At 43.1% G+C, this 21,341-nt stretch overlaps 1 protein-coding gene across 5 annotated transcripts in view; it reads left to right on the top strand.

Annotated features, from left to right (window-relative positions):
- Window positions 1-21,341, top strand: part of rpap1 (RNA polymerase II associated protein 1) — a 92,881-nt gene that overhangs the window by 44,379 nt on the left and 27,161 nt on the right. For all 5 annotated transcript variants that reach the window (XM_072569270.1, XM_072569269.1, XM_072569271.1 and 2 more), the window contains exons 10-17: window positions 654-755; window positions 7,161-7,328; window positions 10,003-10,185; window positions 12,079-12,213; window positions 12,897-13,076; window positions 14,849-15,006; window positions 15,737-15,919; window positions 21,044-21,239. In XM_072569270.1, the coding sequence (XP_072425371.1) occupies window positions 654-755; window positions 7,161-7,328; window positions 10,003-10,185; window positions 12,079-12,213; window positions 12,897-13,076; window positions 14,849-15,006; window positions 15,737-15,919; window positions 21,044-21,239 (1,305 nt within the window). The remainder of the gene's footprint in view (window positions 1-653; window positions 756-7,160; window positions 7,329-10,002; window positions 10,186-12,078; window positions 12,214-12,896; window positions 13,077-14,848; window positions 15,007-15,736; window positions 15,920-21,043; window positions 21,240-21,341) is intronic.

Here is a 21,341-nt window from a genome sequence, read left to right as displayed (position 1 = left end):
ACACTGGCTTATCCTTTGCAATAAGAAGTATCGGCTTTGCAGATTCAAAGTCCTAGTGGTCAAGATATGGCTCAGTCTGCAAATTTGCAGGTAGCAGATAACCCTAATTCTTTGTCTGCAGCCAGGATGGAATTGGAGGGTTGCACTGCTAATTTCATATGGTATCATTCCTAGTGTGCTTGGCCTGAAATTCCATGTTAATATGGCGTGATGAAGAGCAAGCAAGTTCTTTTCTATGTTCTGGTTGATATTTATCCCTCAACCAGCGTGACTAAAGCAGGATTTTTGGTCATTATTAGATTGCAGCTTGCGGGAGCTTGCTGAGTGTAAATTGACTGCCACATTTCCCATTTTCTCAACAGTGGTTGCACTTCAGAAGCACTTTGCTGTCTGTAAAAGATTTTAAACCAGTTCTGATGAAGCAACTCGATACGTTCACTCTGTTTTTTCCTCCACAGATGCTGCTAGGCAAGATGAGTTTATCCAGCACTTCCTGTTTTCATTTCAGATCTCCAGTGTCCATAGGACTTTATTCTATTGTGCCTCCTTTCTGTGTAGTTTCAGTGGTTCCAAACTGTTGGTCATTGCAAAACTGCCCAATGTTTTGAACTGTTTACTTGAATTACCTTGTACTATTGCCTTCTCTTTTTCAGCAAGCCGGATATTCACTGCAAGAACTCTTCCACTTAGTTCGCAGTCAAGTCATTCAGCAACGAGCCCTGGCACTCCAGACGCTGGCACGTATTATTCAAAAGGTGAGCTTGGAACAGCTCAGAATTGCGTACTGCAAACACTTTGGCCATCTGGAGTACGTGACAAATTGAACTTTTCTGTAGCTCCCACAGTGTTAAGAACATCAGAAATGGCATTACAGCACCTTGGGACTGTCTCTCCGTTCAGTAAGATAATTATCATTGGGAGAGGCCTAATGGTTTTATCACTGGATTGTTAATCCAGAGACCCAGGGACCTTACTGTTCTAAGGACCAGCCATGGCAGGTTTGTGTCCAGCCATGGCAGGTAGTGGGATTTGAATTCAGTTATTAAAGAGAAATCTGGAGTTAAGAGTCTAATGATGTCCATGAATCCTCTGTCACTTGTCAGGGAAAACAACCATATCCAGTTCACTAATGGCCTACATGTGATTCCAGACCCACAGCAATGTGGTTGACTCTTAACTGCCCTCTGCGTAATTAGGGATGGGCAATAAATGCTGAATAACAAATAAAATCTGCTTTGACTCCACATATCCGCTTAACCCCATATTCCTTGATTCACTTGGTTCCCAAAGTTACTCTGTCTCTGTGTTAAACATGGACTAACGTGCACATCTCTCGGGGTTGAGAATTTAAAAGATTCACAACCTTTAAAGTGCAGATATTTGTCCTTGTCTCCGTTCTAAATGGCTTACTTTTTATTTTTGAGACTATGACCTTTAGTTCTAAAGTATTCTTTTAAGCTCTTTCTAAAGCTTACTTAATTCAAAGCAATTTCCTTGCAGTTTTCAAACTTCTAGAGAGTATAAGCCTAATCTCCTGTAGGACAACTGTCTGAAATCAGTGAGAGGCAAGTACATTCTTTCTTGGGTATGAAGAGCAGAGCTTAAAAATGTGTTGCTGGAAAAGCGCAGCAGGTCAGGCAGCATCCAAGCTTATGCCCGAAACTAAATTGCCCATAGTGTGAGGTGCATTAGTCGGGGGTAAATATAGGATAGGGAAATGGGTCTGGGTGGGTTACTCTTCGGAGAGTCGGTGTGGACTTGTTGGGCCGAAGGGCCTGTTTCCATATTGTTGGCAATCTAATCTAATCTAATCTAATCTAAAAACTTTTGGATGCTGGAAATCAGAAACAAAAACAGATTTTGCTAGAAAGGTTCAGGCGTAGCTGCATCAGAAATCTGAATGAACGTTTTGGGTGCAGTGACCCTTCTTCAGAACACTGGACCCAAAATGTTAACTTTGATTTCTCTCCATAGATGCTGCCAGGTCTGCTGAGCTTTACCAGCAATTGCTGTTTTACTTTTTATTTACCGAAATGGATAATTTCAGACTGCCTAACTTTATATTCCAGCTTCTACCTTCTGGCGCAATGGTTTAAACAAAGTATGTATCTTTGGAGAGACTTTTCTTCCTCTTCGCAACTTAATTTCCCAACCAATTTTGTACTGTCAGTAGACTTGCCTTATTCCACAGTTTTGTTTTCTAAGTCATTGATATAGACTGTAGATAGCTGTGCCCAAACGTTGATGTTTTCCACTGTTATGCCCTGTTATTACAAAAATTACATTTGAATTTCTAATCTGTTTTCTGTTTGGTAACCAGTTCTCAATACATTTTAATATATTACTCGATACGCAAGATTGGGCAGTAAACATGGTGTTGATTACTGGGGGTGAAGCAGGTATGTGGCAGTAAAGGGATGGTTTTGCATCTGAGAGGGACATGCATGTGCTGTGTTTGAGAGAGAGAGAGAGTGTGTTTTTGCATGTGTGTGGGAGAGAGAGGATGTACACACACTTGGCAGGGAGAGAGTAAGAGGGCCTATGTATGAGAGTGAGAGAGAGGTTGTTGTATGAGTCAAAGAAGGTGCAGTGTGTTTGGAGAGTTGTGTACGCACACGCGTGAGAGAGGGTTCAGGTGTGGGAGCAGGAGTGTGTGCACCACATGGATTAGAGAAGGAGAGTAAGTTAGGGTGTGTGAGTATGTGTGGGGTGAGGTGGGGCACTGTGCATGAGAGGGAGAGGTAGAAAAGGCATGGGTGAGGTAAGGTATGCCTGTGCTTGGGAAAGGAAAGAGGAGGGCATGTGTACATATGGGAGCATGAGAGGGTCTGTGTGGATTAGGGATGGGATAGAGGTCTGTGTGGCTGGTGAGGAGAGTCGGGGGGTGGAGTGGGAGGGCATGCATGGTTATGGGATTGAAATGGGAGGGCACTTCAAAGAAGAGAGAGAGTACGTAAAAAAAGGGCATTTGCACGTGCATTTATGGGTGTTGGGGGAGGGTGAATGATGAGCAATTGAGTGTGTAAGACAGTTTTGCATGGTGCGTGATAGTGAGTGAATCTCCCTGTGTGTGAGAGAGTGGCATCAAGCGCTTGTGTGGGCAGTGTTATGTGCATTAGACAGAGGAAATAGGGGATATGGGGACACGGGTTGAGTGTGAGGGGCAATGGACGGTGTCATGCATGTGTGGGAGAGAGATAAGATGGGAGGGAAGGAGAATGCAGAGGGAGTGAAAGCATTTGCTCTGTCAAAGGAGAGTGTGTTGCCAATGAGATGGGAGATGGAGGGTGGTGAAACAGGAATGAGAGGGACGGTCTGTGGATCCACGTGGGGAGTGCCATGTATAGCATGCGCCACAAAGGAGAGGCTGGGAGGTGGCTTAGAGAGTGTGTGAATTGGTAGGGAGTGGGATGGTGTGCATGAGGGGAGAGATGCATTGATGGGAGAGTGCAAAAGAGCATGTGTGCAGGAGAGAGGAGGGGAGGGTGCATGGTGTAGGAAGAGTAAGGATGTGTGTTAGTGCGGGGGCAAGAGAGAGGGCATGTGTGCAAATGAAAGGGAAAGCACAGGACAGTGTACACATATACATTAGTGGGAGAGGAAGGGTGCGTAGGTGGGGGACGACAGATCATGTCCTACTCACAAGGGCACAATGGATTTGATGTGGAATTGGGGACTATTTAGATCCGTAAGTACAGAGGTGAGTGAGACTTAGTCTGGTTTAGAATACCAACAAGATTTTGAATGAACTGAGGTGAACTGAAATGAGGCCATCAAGGAGTAGGTGTATTGGAGTAGTCCAAGTGAAAATTGGCAAAATGAATGAATGAATGAATGAAGGTTTCAGTGGCAGATGAGCCGATTCATGTGGAGAGAGCTGAGCTTACAGAGGTGAAGGTTGGTGAACGTAGTAATGAGGTGGACATGTTTAAGGATTCTCTGAGAATGGACCCTACAAACTCCTACGCTCCAGGGAAAAAAAATGTTTGGGGTTGAATAGGATGACAACGTAGTGAACAATGACGCAGATTGTAAATGGTTCAATCTCTCAGAACGGACGGGGAGGGGAATGGAGTTGCTGGTGAGAAACAACATTTTTGGGAGGAAGCTTTGTTCTTCCCAGTATTTGACAGGAGGAAATCGATGCTCATCAACCTCTGGTGAAGCAATATGCTGAACTGAAAAAGCTGTGTGCAATAGACAGAGCAAAACAATACCACAACCAGAGTGCTACAGTAAACACTGCTTGTCAGTGATATCCATATGTTGTGAGCAAATAAAAAGAAACTATATGTTAGTTTGGAGAAATCTAACAGCTAGGAAGTGTCAGAATCATCAGTTTAGCAGGGGAAAGCTAGAGGCAGCTGTCTGTCAGCCTTTGTGAAAGTTGGCTGTGCCTTATGATGCAGGCTCTGTGCAAATCGGGCAAAAAAGATCAATGCTTGAGAGATCCAGATCTGATTTTGTAAAGACTAGGAAGAGAAGCATTGCTGGAAATCCTCACTTGCAGTCAAAGGGGAAAGAATGGAGCCAAAGGCTAGTGATTCCACTCAGCCGGACAACAGAGTCATACAACATGGAAACAGGCTCCTTGACCCAACTCGTCCATGCCAACCAGGTTTCCAAAACTGAACGAGCCCCATTTGCCTGCGTTTGGTCAGTTTCCCTATAAATCTTTCCTATCCATGTAGGTTTAAAATTTTATTGATACATTACGCTGCAATTTTGATCAAATGTGTCAAACAAAGATTTTTTTGTGATTTTAAGCATGTACCAAAAAAGAAGTGTTTGCTGCAACAGAATTTTAATTCCAATCTTTCACAAGACACAACTAGGATTGTTTGTGTTGTTGAGGTGATAGACAGGCTGCTCACAGCGTTTGGGATCCCATGTACCTTCACTGCTTTTTCTCCTCTTCCCAAATTTATTTTAAATGTTGTAATTGTCCCCACTTCTACCACTTCCTCTGGCAGCTCATTCCATACACACACCACCACCTGTGTGAAAACGTTACCCCTCAGGTTGCTTTTAAATCTTTCCCGTCACCTTAAACCTATGCCATCTGGTTTTGGATTCTCCTATCCTGGGGAAAAGACCTTGGCTATTCACCATATCCTTGCCCCTCATGATTTTATAAATTTGTATAAGGTTACCCCTCAGGCTTCCACGCTGCAGGGAAAAACATCCCATCCTATCCAATGCCCTGACAACTCAAACTCAGAAAAGCATTGGGGGAGGATCTTTTTGTTGACCATGGCAACGTGTAGAGTCATAGAAATCCTACAGTGCAGAAGAAGGCTATTTGGCCCAGTGGATTTACGCTAACCCTGCAAAAAAATGTCCCATCCAGACCTACCCCCCACCTTATCCCTGTTGGTGGGTGGCACAGTGGTTAGCACTGCTGCCTTACAGCACCAGAGGCCCGGGTTCAATTCCTGCCTCAGGCTACTGACTGTGTGGAGTTTGCACATTCTCCCCGTGTCTGCGTGGGTTTCCTTCGGGTGCTCCAGTTTCCTCCCACAGTCCAAAGATGAGCAGGTCAGGTGAATTGGCCATGCTAAATTGCCTATAGTGTTAGGTGAAGGGGTAAATGTAGGGGTATGGGTGGGTTGCGCTTCGGTGGGTTGGTGTGGACTTGTTGGGCTGAAGGGCCTGTTTCCACATTAATCTAATCTAATCTAATCAACCCTGTATTTCCCATGGCTAACCCACCTAGCCTGCACATCTTTGGACTATGGGAGGAAATTACAGAACCTGGAACAACCCATGCAGACACAGGGAGAATGTGCAAACTCCACACAGACAGTCGGCTGAAGGTGGAATCCCTGGCGTTGTGAGGCAGCAGTGCTAACCACTGAGCCACCAAGCCGCCTGCTTATGTAGAGGTCAAAGGTGCAGGAGCTGGTCCAGCTAAACTGAGAGAGGACATAAAGGACAATAGGAGGGAAATAAGATTTGGGGATATAACAGAATCAGCAAGGTAATGTTCACCTTTGTGCAAAAGCAGCAGAAGATGGTGAATTCAGGAGTGGAATTGACAGTCTGTGGAGCGTGTCTGACTCCATTATTCAGTTATTCCACTTACTATTTTAATGAGATTCATAGGAAATATCATTGTTGCCATGGTTACAGTCCAATTTGCCAATAAAATTTCAAAGCAGCCGCTTAATTTGATCAAATGTGTCAAAGCAAACAGATTTTTTTTGTGATTTTAGGCATTTACCAAAATAGAAGTGTTTCCTGCAGCAGCATTTTAATTTGCTCTTTCACTAGGACTGTTTGTGCCCTTGAAGTGATTCACAGGCTGTTCACAGGGTTTAGGATCCCATGCACCTTCACTGCTTTGCCTTCTCTTCCACTTCCTTATGTGTGGGTCTTCACACCATAAATACTTGGTGATTACCCCCTTCTTCTGATGCTTGGGGCTTAACATCCGTTCGTTCCACTTTCTTACTTTCCATCTCACTAGTCATTGTTGTGCACTCTCTCATTTTCTCACTCAGTTATTTACTCCTGCATGTACGCATCTCTTTCTCTCAATTTCTTTCTTGCTCTTACCTCTCACACAAACAACATAACCTAATTTCCCTGCTTTCTTTCTCTATATCTGCCTTTTTTTCTCCAACTCTCATACGCTTTCTTCTGTTTCCACGTACTCCTGTTACTATTTCTCTCGCTCTCTCATTCTCTCACTTGGTCGCTGCCTCTTAGTTTTTTTGTTACATCCTGCATACTGTGGGGTGTCACCATGACTGAGAGCTGTTTCAGTGACTGTAATACTACAAAGCCAGACCGATTGTCTCAAATTTTGACCTTCAAATGCATCAACCTGTTATGTAGGCATCGCAAACCTCAGTTTAGACATGGCACAATCCCATAGACAAAAACTTGTGGAGAATGTGGTGGTGCAGACTTTAGGCAAGAATTGTATTCTGGTCCATCTTGGTGACTCATGCATCTGTGCAGTGCTTGATAATATAGTCACAGTTCACGCCTGAAAAGTGGTTACATGACAAGGTATCACGGGGTCCATACCATAGACAGTTTTGTGGGAGATTAGACAAGCGAATTGAAAGGGGGTGGCTTCAAAGGAAGCCAAATGAGTGGTTATGAGTTGTGTGGTGCCCTTACATTGGGTTTTTGTTCTCTTTCTTTACCAGGCAAAAGCTGGTGACTTTTCCTCATCGCTTAAGTACAGTATCTTGCGAATGCTCCTGGATGCTGGTCTCCTGTTTCTCCTGCGGTTCTCACTGGATGACAGTGTGGAAAATGTGATCGCTGCCTGTGTCCAGACCCTGAAAGCACTTCTAGTCTCCCTGTCCGATGAGGTAAGAATCCTGACCCTTCAAGCATGTTTGGTGTTTGAGAATTTGATCGTGTGCACCTTGACTCCTGGGATGTATTTGTACAGCTGTGGCTTGGTGTAGCTTCAACCAGTTATTGGGTGTAGAGCTGAGTGAAGGGTAACTAAGATTCAGATCACGCCCAGTCTGTAACTGCCCTGTGCGACTGCATGATTACAGGGTGCTCTTCAGACTTCCTGCATCTCATATTGAAGTTCACTCTGTTTACTCAGACAAACAAACCTGCTCTGACGTTTCAAATCAATTCCCCAGGAACTGACCTATTTATTATTATTCCCACAATCACTGACCCTCTGGGATATTGCTGCCAAAATCATCGAACCTCTCGGGTATTAAATCCACAGTCAGTCATCCTCTCAGGTATTCGTTCCATTGTCAATGACCCTCTCAGAAATCACTCCCACGACCACCGACACTTTCGGATATAACTCCCACAATCAATGACCCTCTCAGATAATTGCTCTCACTGACCAATGCCCCCACACAAGTTGTGTGTCTGTGACCTTTGGCATGGGGGTTGAAAGCAGAAACTATTCCTCTGAAACCTCAGTGTTGTCTTACCTGGCTTTTCTCTGCTGGTACATGCTTGCTTTGCTTCTACTAATTGCTTTGGACTACTCTCTGTCGAAGTGGTGCATCCATTCGTTGCATTCAAATGCAGAAAGGAGCTCCTGCAACTCCTCTTTCCTGCTTACAACAGTGCTTACAGGCCGTTGGATGTTTTGCTTTGCTGCATCACATTCCCTTATGATGTGCATGCAGCACTTCCATTATGCAGTTAGAGGTTTTCTCTGGTAGTTTGCTGAATCCCTTTCACACCTTCATAGCTCCAGGCTCTCACAACATCAGCCACCTCAGAGTGATGCGTGGGCCTCCAAATCCCCCGGTCTGCCTGTTCGCCGTGCGCAGTAACTGCCCAGAGAGGGGCTTCTAATCTATTGCTGATCTCCATTAACCTGAGTTTACATCCCACCAGCTGGATGACTCTTAAATTGGGCTCCAGTCTTCCAGGATTGTCAAGTTTATTTTAAACTGCGCTGGATTATCTGTGGACTTCGTGTCTTGAAAGGCGACAGGCAAATGTGTTCTGTCTCTTTCTGCACTGTCCCTGAGGCACTGGAAGCAAGTGCAGTTTCAGATCAAGCAACATATGCAGTTTCAGATCAAGCAACATGTGCAGTCAGGAGCTGGGAGAGAGATCACAGAAATACCACAGAGGAGGCTATTTAGCCATTTGTTTCTGCACTGGCTGTCCAAATAGCCATTATGACCCAGTGCCATTTCCACATATCCATGCACATTTAACCTATTTAAATAGTCATCCAGTGCCTTCTTGAATGCCTCAATCATACTTACCTCCACCACCTCCAGGCAGTGCATTGAAGACCCAATTGCTTGAAGTGTGAAAGTATATTTTCTCATCTCACATGTAATTTTGTTTTTGCAATTCACTTTGAACCTGTGCCATCTCATTTCCAATCCTTTTACAAGTGTGAACAGTTTCTCCCTGTCTACTCTGCCCTGGACCCTTTTGTCAGCTAATGTCCTGTCAGCTTTCTTGTCTTCAATGCTATAACCAGACCTTTGAAAGAAGGTAGCTAGTTAGAAGAGGAGAGGCAGCTGTTGAGTGAGGCGGTGGGGGGGAGGAGGGGATGGGAGGGGTGAGAGGCTTCAAAGAAAAGAGGCTGGAGTGTTCGGAACAAGACAGAGACAGAAAGGGTAATTCAGAAGGAGGCTTACCTGAGAGAGAGAGATGGGGATGGAAGGGAGAATGGAAGTAATTGGGATGGAAGGAGAGCAAAGGGAAGGCTGGAGGAAACAAGTATTGAGGAAGGAAACCGAGTGGATGGAGGAAGTTGAAGAAAGAGGTGGAAGAGGAATGATCTGTAACAAAGGCGGAGAAATTAGGTCAATTTGGAGGGTAGTTCCAGAATTAGGAGTTGTGTGGGGCAGCTTCAATTTCCTTCAAAAGAACCAGAAGTGCAGTTGTCATATACTCATAGTCATAGAGATGTACATCACGGAAACAGATCCTTTGGTCCAACTCATCCATGCCAACCAGATATCATAAACTAATCTAGTCCCATTTGCCAACATTTGGCCCATATCCCTCTAAACCTTTCCTATTCATATACCCATCCAGATGCCTTTTAAATGTTTTAATTGTACCAGCCTCCACCACTTCATCTGGCGGCTGATTTCCATACACGTACCACCCCTTTGCGTGGAAAAGTTGTCCCTTAGGTCTCTTTTAAATCTTTTCCCCTCACCCTAAATTTATGCTGTCTAGTTCTAGATTCCCCCAACTCAGGGAAAACACCTTGTCTATTTACCCTATCCACGTCCCTCATGGTTTTAGTTTGTGAGAGAGGGCCACACTGGTGTTTTTTTTAACTGGTAATTGTTTCCCTCATGCTATCACTTTAAATGGCAGTCACTCAATCTCTCTGCAACGCTCCTACAAGACTGGGCTGGTGACTTGGCCTTAAAATAAGATTGTGAAGCAATACGCGTCACATATTCTGTTCTCCTCAGAGTCTGCAAAACATTCTTTTTTTTGCGCCAGTCGCAGTATGTGTGAAAAAGTTAAATAGACTGACCCAATTGCTGCGAATAAACATGAGCCCTTTCCCTGCAGGAATATCTCGACAGGACCTTCTGCTGGTACTTGGGAGCTTCAGTATTTCCCCTTCGACCTAATGAAGCGGAGGAGGATGATGAGGAGGATGATGAGGAGCTGAAGGTGAAAGAAAATGAAAAATCCAAGTCCAAGGAGGATAAGAAAGCAGACCCAGATGTTGCTCGTGCTGATGCAGTGAAAGTAATGTCTTTTAAACATCTTGCATTGCTTTACAGAGACATTTCATGTTTCATATGGTACAGAATAATTAATTTAAGGCCACTCGACCAGGGTCTTGCCTTGGGTTTTTATCGTACCCTTATCCATTCATAGGTGGCAGCTCTGTCCATTTGAACTTGTTACCCACTGCCACTCCACCATCCTTGACCTGCATCATGTTGGATTGTGTGTAATTAACAGGGTTGTATCACAGAGCTTACAGAAAACGAACTCCTTTGAAGTTGTTGGAGCGGAGAGGCCTGTGAGCAAGCTGATCTTCGGGGTAGATTGTAGGGAGAGGAGTTGGTCTTTTAACAAGTAATCATATGCTACAGGTTCAACCTTTTGGTTAATTCTCAGCCTTAATTGCATTATGGATTTGAATTATGTGGTTTACACGAGATTTGTTATTTGATAGTGTCTTTCACACCCTTAGGACATGTAAAATATCTTTATGGCCAATTCAGTCACTTCCAAGTATGGTCGCTTTGTTATCATGTCAGAGGCGTAACAGTGAATTTGCACAAAGCCAGCTCCCACAAACATCTTATGCAGCATGGTCAGGCAGCATCTGTGCATTAACCTGGGAACAGTAGTTTAATGAATAACAGAATTGTTATGATGCAAAACATAAGGAAGCCAATTGATCCATTGTATTTGTAACAGCTACCCAAACAAACAAACAATAATTTTGTGCTGTTCTCCTGCTTTTTCCCCATAGCTCTCTGCATGTAGTTTCTATATTTGGAGAAGCATCCAATGCTATCTTGAATGATCTAAGTGAATTTTCCTCCACCACACTGCCAGGCAGTGCATTTTAGACTCAAAACTATTTGCTGCAAGACATTGCATTTACCTCTTGTGAAAGTTATTTCAAAATTTGTGTTCATAGAATTTCCCTGATAATTTCAAAAGCACACAAAACTGGATGAAGGCACTGAGGACATTATTGGGAAGCTTGTAGGTGACACAAATATAGGTGGAGGGACTGGTACTGCTGAAGAAGTGGGGAGACTGCAGAAGGACTTGGATAGCTAGGAGAGTGGGCAAAGAAGTGGCATATTGAATACAATGTGGGAAAGTGTGAGGCTATGCATGGTAGGAAGAATAGGGACATAGACTATTTCCTAAATAAGGAAAAGTGTCAGAAATCTGAAACACAAAGGGACTTTTGGAGTTCTAGGCCAGGATCCTCTTAACATGCAGGCAGTTAGGAAGGCAAATGCAATGGTAGCCATCATTTCAAGAACACAAGAGCAGAGATGTACTGTGGAGGCTGTATAAGGCTCTGGTCAGACCATATTTGGAATATTTTGCCCTGTATCTGAGGGAGGATGTGCTGACCTTGGAGGAAGTTCAGAAGAGGTTCGCAGGAATAATCCTGGCGATGAAGGGCTTAGAATATGAGGAGTCTGGGTCTGTACTTGATGGAGTGTAGAAGGGTGGGAGGGATTCTCATTGAAACTTACAGAATAAAGAGGATGATGTTTCCACTGGTAGGAGAGAATAGGACCTGAGGGCTCAGCCTCAGATTGAAGGACAATCTGTTAGAAATGAGGCAAGGAGGAATTTCTTCAGCCAGACAATGGGGAATCTATGAAACCCATTGCCGCAGACGGCTGTGGAGGCCAGTCAGATAGAGATGGATAGTTTATTGATTAGAAAGATAGTCAATAAGTTATGTGAAGTAAGTAGGAGAATGGAGTTGAGAAATAGGTCAGCAATGATTGAATGACCTAATTCTGCTTCCTTATCTTATAGTTTTATGGTCTAAATTTCACTTCTTAAACTGTGCCAGTTTGCCAACTATGTTCAAAGTAGAATCTCGCTTATCTGATGTCCAATATTTCTCTGTTATTCTTTGCCCTGAATCAGGGTTTGTTGAAGATGAAGGTGCTTCAGCGTTTACGTTATATCCTTGAGGTTGTTCGACCGGTCGCCTCGGTCACTCTTGATATATTGGAGATCTTGACTCGTATAGCAAGGCACTCCTCTGAGGCTTGTAATCAGGTAAGCAACTTACTGTCAGTAATTGCTATCGTTAGTCAACAGCTCTGCAAGTGACAATTCTGAAGTACGAAGTTGCATTTCTGGAATGCTTGTTGTATATCAAAACATCCCAAAACACTTTAAAGCCACTGAATTGCTTTTGAAGCATATTCCCTGTTGTAATGTAGCAATTGCAGTAGCCAGTTTCTCCCTTGCAAACTCCCACGATCACCACGTTTATCAATGAAGCTAAAATCTAGTGATGCAGATTGAGGGAAATATGTAGACTGAGACATCGGGAGAATTTCTCTGAGGTTCTTTGAAACTAAGTTCTAAAGTTACATGTGTCAAGGTACATGTTGGAAATTCAACACCAGAATGATCTCCTGGCTCCCAAGCTCAGGCAAAGAGGAGATTCTTAGATCTCCCTCCCTCCCTTTGATACCTCCCTCCTCCTCACCAAGTTGGCCTGGACTTGTATATAGTTTCCCATTTCTCTCTGGAAATCTCATGGTTTGAATTGGAAAGGAGAATTTATGTTGTGACGTGCACATGGTGTTCAAATTGTATGAGATGGGCTGCATTGATCAGAGTCGCTTTATTGTCTTCAAAGTGTCTCTGTAAAAACTATTAAAGGGTTCAAAGGTTGTTTATAGAAGATTGTTTCTTTGATCTCCAGCTATCTGCCTTTCTTCTTCACCCAGATTCTGGGGTGCCCGAGGTTGCTGGAGACTATCGTTTCGGAATTTCTGCCATCTACCTGGAACATCCAGACCCCGAGATCAGGCGAGCTGATAACTAATATCCATGGTGTGCCAGTTGCAGCTGCCATGAAACTTACCCGTGTCCTGGCATCTGCTGGAAGGAATATGTCAGCTATTTTGGTGAGGGCCATCTTAGTTTAACCCACTCTTTCTTTGCCACACTTCAGCAACAACTGAAGAGAATTATCTTCGACAATCCCTTTTAGATTGTTTTTGTTTGGGTTGACTTTATTGATGCTGGTGTTTTTCACCATGAAGTCTAATTTTACTTTCTTGTGTTTTTTAACTTCATGCCTTCTAATGTGTGTCACTTTCAAGAGATGATGTCACTGTTTAATGGCGGAATCGATGAACATTGCTTCAGTTATGGTCAATAGCTGCAACTTTCATGTTATAACTGCTGTCTGCATGCAAACAGTTCTAACCTTAATTTTAATTCTCGTGATGTTGCTACCTTGGCCAGCTCACATCATTTGTAATCTGTCAGTATTTTCCTTATCATCACCAGAATTATGAAGAATATACAGGTCTTTTGGCCCAACTGGTCTTTGGTAGTATTTATTTTGCACACAAATCTGTATATTTCAAAGTCTGGGAATACTTAATGTGGCAGTGTAGAATGAGCTTTAGGATCTGTTTCACCTGACCGTCCTTGCCCTTGGAGTGTTCGAGTCAACTCTGGGGGCCTGAGCAAAAAATTGCTGTTTTTCCAAGCATTGTTATTTCTGACTTCAGCTCACACACAGATTGTTCCCCCCAGTCAACATTTAAAAACTATTGGGAAAAAAAATAGTCCATTTAGGAGAAATAATTCATTAGGGAACCAAATACAACATTTGCAAGTTTGCTGATGATGCAAAACTAGACAGAATTGTGAGTTGTGAGGAGGATGCAAGGAGGTGTGAAGGTCTTTTAGACAAGTTTAGTGAGTGGGCAGCACATGGCAGATGCAGCATAGTGAGGCTCAATGTGAAATTACGCACTTCAGTGTGGAAAGCAGAAAGGCAGTGTACTATTTAATTGGTGATATATTGGGAAGTGTGGATGAGCCAAGAGATCTGGATGTCATGATTCACTAGTCAGTGAAAGTAGATAGGCAAGTGGAGCAATTAGAAAAGCAGAATAGCCTGCATTGCAAAAGGATTTGAGTTCAGAATTAGGCATGTCTTGCGGCAGTTATACAAGGCTTTGGCGAGACCACATCTGGAGTATTGTGTGCAGTTTTGGTCTCCTTCAGAAAGGGTATACTTGTCATATGGAGAGTGCAGTGGATGTTTATAAGGCCGATACTAGAGATGACAAGACTGTCCTGTGAGGAGAGATTACTTTGACTGGGGCCCTATTCACTAGAGTTTAGAAGGATGAGTAGACCTTTGATTGAGATATATGAATTCTAACAGGGCTGATCAGATGAGATGCAGGGAGGTTCTTTACCCTGGTTGGCAAGTGTAGAACCAGGGACCATAATTTCAGGATAAAGGGTAGACCATTTAGAACTGAGATGAGAAATATCTTCTTCACTCAGAGGATAGTGAGCCTGTGGAATTCTCAATCTCGGAAGGCTGTTGAAACCAAGTCACTGAATATATTCAAGAAAGAGAGAGATGCATTTTTAAATAATAATGGCATCGAGGATATTGTGAGAAAGTAGGAATTTGGCATTGAGATAAAGGATCGGCCATTATTTTATTAAATGGTGGAGCAGGCCTCAAAGGATCAAATGGCCTACTTCTCCTAGTTTTTAATGTTTCTATAATAAGTGGTTTATAATTGTGGACTGCACACCCTTGCCATGTCTAACTTGCTCAAATGCATGAATTATGTTATGATAATTTATGAAGCAACAGACTGCTTAATGACCTATGTTTGCTGTTGTATGTACTTTTATGCAGTTAAACAAACACAACATGAAGGAGCGAATTGGGAGGTTTGTAGCAGAGGACCCTTGTGATCTGCCATTGGAGCGACAAGAGGCCTTTGCGTTGAGCATTGAGGCCTTGCGCTTATGGGCTGTTGCAGCGAACTATGGGCAAGCATGTGATCTGTACAAGTGAGTGTGAGGAGATAGACGTCAGACAGATGCATTGCTCTGAAGATGTGTTGAATGAATGTGGGTTTAAGTGGTGGGGCTAAATATGTTTGGAAGGGTTTTGCATATGCTGAGCGAGTGGTTGGGTACAATGAAATCGGAAGATTGGTAGTCATGCATGGTACAGGATTTGAAATGTAGGCTGTGGTGTGTGGGTACATTCTGGGGTTTGTTTTATATTTCTGGGGTCGGAGGATGGGGGTGTGCTATTTTCAATTTCTGCATGGTCCTGGGAGTTGTGTTACCAGAATGGAAGATGAAGAAGTAGGCTAAGAAGGAGCAAAAGGTCTGATGATGACACTGAAGGCAAAATGGACTTACTGTTTTCTTTTTCTGACCTGCCATTCCCATATATTTGCAGCTTTCGTGAAATCAGGGGCATTCGCAATCCTTGTGAAGTTCTGTTTTCACACAACAAATGGCAATGTAATGCTCAGGCAACCTGTTTTAGTTTTGCTACTTGTGGGATAAGTGTTGGGGCCTCCCTTTCCTTTGTTTTGTTTTAAAATCTCTGAATTACAGACAAGTCTGCTTCCCACTGAGTTCTGGCTAGTGCAGACCAAATGAGTATATAGTTTCTCCTCCCTATGGCAGGAGGGCTGTGCGAGTTGTCCCAAAATAGTTTTTGCACCGATTTGGAGAGAGAGCAGTTATCCTCTTCTCGTGTGACTCATTTCTGTTTGTGTTCCAGAGACTTATATCCTGCATTGATGAAGATGCTTCAGACACTACCAAAGCTTACCTCTCAGCCAATGGAGGACGACGAGTTGTATGGTTTTTACATGCAGAGAGCTGAAGTGTTGGTTTGCCTCTTGATCAACGTTACTAGCAGCGCAGGCTGTACTGCTGAACTGCAGGCCCAGTTCACCCATAGGTACCTCTTTGACTATCTCCTCTTAAGCACCAATTTGAACTAAATGCCTTTCTTTTCTGCATGTGCATCTGTACCAAGGCTCCAGATCAAACTCTTCTCGCGTCTGCGCTGGAAAGTTGTGCACCCTGGCACAATTATCACTAATCTCTCATACCCAATTATATTTTGATGACTCTGGTGGAAACCCTTTGCAATGTTTAGTCTCCAATTTACTGAGAAACCCACATAGAATTTGGGGTAATCCTACAGGGAGTGCAGGCTTTAATACAAACTCAAAATTGGGGCCCTTCCCTGCATTGGTATGCTTTTTCATTTTGCAACTAACCTACTTTTGTACCCTGCTTCGTTATACATTGTGGGACACTACTGAGTTTGAAGCTATTGCTGAGCAGGTATTGTTGTGAGTCAGGTCAGCAAAGATTGCCCCTTATGTTAGCCAAGTAACCTTTGACAGTCCTTGTTGAGACATACTCGCAGGGTGGCTGAAACCATGTTTTATTTGTCACCCCATAATTCATCTCAGTCAGTTAAGAGAACCTTGAAATTCAAATTTGGTAATTGCACCAAGTTAGGAAGTTGCAAAGGGATATCCATTTTCTGTAAGCTTGGTCAAGGATTTACAGAGGATTGGTGAGGCCAATCTCTTGGAGACAGAGGGTAAGGCGTGGTATCAAATGAGGGCTTAAGTTGACTTTTATCAGGGAAGAGAACTGTATCACAACTACTGTAAATGAGCTCGTTGATGTGCTGGATGTAGGGAAAATAGACAGGATAGGTGTTTGTACTCAGTGCCAATACATCCTATCTAGACGGGTAATCTATTATGGATTTTTGCTGGAAGTAAGGGTAAATATTACAGAGATGTTGGCCTCTGTGTTCCAGTCCCCTTTTAGCTTAAGGGGTAATCCCAAAGGACTGGATGATTTCAAATGCTAGCACACTTACTCAGAAAAGAAGAGAAGGCTAAACCTGACAATTAAAAGTATTTAGAACTTTCTGAAACAACAATCTAGGAGGAAATATTCTGAATTGGTTGGACAAGAGACTTGTTCGTCTGCATTATATTCTGTGTGAATAATAATAGACACTTCGACAAACATGGAATAATTGTGATTTTTGATAATGTAACGGAAGATGGATTAGGGCAGCAATAATGCTGTTATCTCTATAGATTTTCAAAAGGTGTTTGATAAAGTAATACACATTAGGCTGCTTCAGAGATTGAAGCCAGTGGGATAAAAGGTGCAGTGGAAGCATGGATATGAAGTTGACTGAGGAGCAAGAAAACAGCTGTGGTAAATGGAACTTAAAGTATACAGTGGAGCTTCCTAAGGATTGCTGCTCAGTTCACTGCTGTTTCTATGTAATTTACTGACTTGGTTTTGAGGATATGGGGCAATATTTTGAAATTTGTAGATCAATTAAAATCTGTAAATGTAGTTTCCATGGAGGAGTAAGACGTGCTTGGTGGAACAGACAGACATATAGCAGACGCAATTCAGGGCCAAAAGGAATGACATGATGCATTTTGTAGGAAGAATAAGTGAGATAGCAAGCTCACTGAAAATTTGCTAAAAGGGCTTTAGGAAGAGAGAAGGAAGAGTCAGATCTACCATTGAAAACGTTAACAAACCAGTTACGGAAAATTATGTCATAAGTTAGAGTCATAGAGATGTACAGCATGGAAACAGACCCTTCGGTCCAACTCGTCCATGCCGACCAGATATCCTAACCCAATCTAGTCCCACCTGCCAGCACCCTGCCCATATCCCTCCAAACCCTTCCTATTCATATACCCATCCAAATGCCTCTTAAATGTTGCAATTGTACCAGCCTCCACCACTTCCTCTGGCAGCTCATTCCATACACGTACCACCCTCTGCGTGAAAATGTTGCCCCTTAGGTCTCTTTTATATCTTTCCCCTCTCACCCTAAACCTATGCCCTCTAGTTCTGGACTCCCCGACCCTAGGGAAAAGACTTTGTCTATTTACCCTATCCATGCTCCTCATAATTTTGTAAACCTCTATAAGGTCACCTCTCAGCCTCCGATGCTCCAGGGAAAACAGCCCCAGCCTGTTCAGCCTCTCCCTATAGCTGAAATTCTCCAACCCTGGCAACATCCTTGTAAATCTTTTCTGAACACTTTCAAATTTCACAACATCTTTCCGATAGGAAGGAGACTAGAATTGTACGCAATATTCCAACAGTGGCCTAACCAATGTCCTGTACAGCCGCAACATGACCTCCCAACTCCTGTACTCAATACTCTGACCAATAAAGGAAAGCGTACCAAACGCCTCCTTCACTATCCTATCTACCTGCGACTCCACTTTCAAGGAGCTATGAACCTGCACTCCAAGGTCTCTTTGTTCAGCAACATTCCCTAGGACCTTACTATTAAGTGTATAAGTCCTGCTAAGGTTTGCTTTCCCAAAATGCAGCATCTCACATTTATTGGAATTAAACTCCACCTGCCACTTCTCAGCCCATTGGCCCAGATTCTGTTGTAATCTGAGGTAACCCTCTTCACTGTCCACTACACCTCCAATTTTGGTGTCATCTGCAAACTTACTAACTGTACCTCTTATGCTCACATCAAAATCATTTATGTAAATGACAAAAAGTAGAGGACAAAGCCCCGATCCTTGTGGCACTCCACTGGTCACAGGCCTCCAGTCTGAAAAATAACCCTCCACCACCACCCTCTGCCTTCTATCTTTGAGCCAGTTCTGTATCCAAATGGCTAGTTCTCCCTGTATTCCATGAGATCTAACCTTGCTCACCAGTTTCCCATGGGGAACTTTGTCGAACGCCTTACTGAAGTCCATATAGATCACATCTACCGCTCTGTCCTCATCAATCCTCTTTGTTACTTCCTCAAAAAACTCAATCAAGTTTGTGAGACATGGTTTCCCATGTACAAAACCATGTTGACTATCCCTAATCAGTCCTTGCCAGTTAACCTTGTATTTAAGATATTCATTTTTGCATTTGCTCTGCATTTAGGTTGACTCTCCTTTTCAGCTGCAGTATGCTGTATGTGCATTAGTAGTTTAGTTCAATGCATGTTTTACAGACTGGTATCTTTAGAATTGGAGATCAAACTGGTGATATTGGCTTGTTTTGCTGAGTGAGTTTAAGGCATGCCTATTCTTTGTATGGGACATCAATAACGTGGTCACTACCCACACCTATGCCAGTAGTTCACTTTTATGTTCAGAGTATAATTGCACCTCTGTTTTTGGAGAGGTTTTCAAGGCTTCAGAGCCTGACTTGTATGTGGACATCTGTGGTATTAAAACACGGTATCCTGGTTTTTGTAAGGAGAGGCCTAGACTGCAAAAGGTCTGCATACTAACTTGATAATTAAAACATGATTTAGCTCCAGCTGGGTTTTGTGTCCAGCACTTCAGGAAGGGCATGAAGCTTCAGGGAGGGTGCAGAAGAGATTTGATGGAATAGTTCCAGGGATGAGATTCTGCACTTATATTGACATAGGAGTTGGGGTTGATTTCCTTTTAACAGAGAAAACTTAGAGGAGATTTACACATAATGAAATTCATGATGCGCAACTAATAAAGAGTAACTGATTCTATTGGCTGAATAATGAGAGAGCACAGATTTTAAACGGATTGGTGAAAGAACCAGAGAAAACATGGGTGATGAACACTTTTTTGCATTACGTGGTTATGGTTTGAAATGTGAAACTTGATGGGATGGAGGATGCAGAAGGAATAGTAGCATAGAAAAGAGCAGGTGTTTGGAGGAGAAAACATTCCAGAGCTGTGTTGGTGTGATGAACTTGATTGCTCTCTGTAAGAGCTAGTGCTGACCTGTTGTTGCATTATTCTGTCTTTCCAGGTCAAAAGGAAGAGAGTGGAATGATATGTTGACAGGATTAGTTAAAGAAGGGGAGGAGGAGGCTTTTGCATTGGATAAAGTTAAATTGAATGGCTCAATTCTGTTGCTGCAAATTCTGAAAAAAATTATTGAAAGCATATCTCTTCGACACTGCTTTACATCGCCTCCCTTAATTTTGCCACCGTTTCCTTCTCCCTGCTGTGGTGGAGCACCCTGGAGCTTTAACAGTACAATTTGAATGTGTTATAACAACATAAGAATTTGTCCCATGCCTAATCTCATATTATTATCACCCTGCTGTACACTACAGTCCTGCTGGGCAGCTTGGCGCCACAGCTCATGATTGAAGCAGGTCTTATACTGACATAAGGCGGCTGTGGTAGGTTTGCAGACAGATGTAACATGACTGGAGCTTGATAGTGGGCATGCGGAGTGGGGGGAGGGGGCAATTATGTCAGGGTCGATGACTGTTGCTAAGCAACTGTTCTATACAGCAACAAAGGCTGGTTTTGTTTTCCATGGCAGGACACTTTTTTTGAATTAATGCTACCTATTTTTGAATGCTTCCCGTCAGTACTTACTGGCAATTACACAGTCAGCGTTAAAGTGATTGACACCTCCTTAGTGTGCACAGCATTTTAGTGTGGGGAATTAAAGGAAACACAAAGATACACATTAAATGTCAGTAATGTGATTAAGGGTTATAGTGGAGAGCACCTTTGTCAATCACATTAGGTCATCAGTGATTCCAAGTGAAACTCATTTCAATGCCTTTGTGATTGACACTGCAGCAATTCCCTTATGTATTCTCAGAGCTTGTGATCAGGCTGTTTCCAAGGTTACCACTGCTGCTCATGTTTCTGAAATGCTGTCTGCTTTAATTCGGAACCCATTGAAAGATTTAGACAGCCTGTTCGATGCAGTAGCTCTTTCCCATTTGAGTCACAAGGTCATGGGTTTGACAGACCTGAGCACGAAATCTAGGCTGACACACCAGTGGAGAACTGTGGAATTGCTGCATTGTCAGAGATGCTGCCTCTCTAATGAGACATTAAACTGAAGCCTTGTTTGCCACATTGGGCGGATGTAATAAATCTCTTTGTGCTGTCTCAAAGAAAAGCAGAGGCACTCTCTTGGCATTCTGGCTGTTATTACTCTCCCACTCCACCAACATTGCAGTGTAAAAGGTAAAATATCTGGTCATTTATGTCCCAAATGAAACAAAGTTACTAGTAACTACTCCATTTATGTCCTACAATAGCAAGGACCAAGTGGAACATATTCCCCCTCCTCCACTGGACTGGAGCCATGTGGCAGGTATTAAACCCTTCCTGGAGGCCTGTGTCAAAAGGTGCCTTAAGGAAGTCAGCTGTCCAGCAACATGGAATAAAGTGAGACAACTGACAGCAACGTACATTATTTACCTGGCGACATACTACAGTAAACTCATCCAACAGGTACGTAATTATTGTCTTTATCCACATCTGTTCCCATGCTTTATGTCACGTGATACTTGCTCCTTTTAACACTACACCTTGTCACATTTTCCTTTCTGTGTC

The sequence above is a fragment of the Chiloscyllium punctatum genome, chromosome 4, assembly GCF_047496795.1.
Source record: "Chiloscyllium punctatum isolate Juve2018m chromosome 4, sChiPun1.3, whole genome shotgun sequence".
In the NCBI taxonomy this organism is placed as follows: Eukaryota; Metazoa; Chordata; class Chondrichthyes; order Orectolobiformes; family Hemiscylliidae; genus Chiloscyllium; species Chiloscyllium punctatum.
This window is presented reverse-complemented; position numbering and strand designations above follow the sequence as displayed.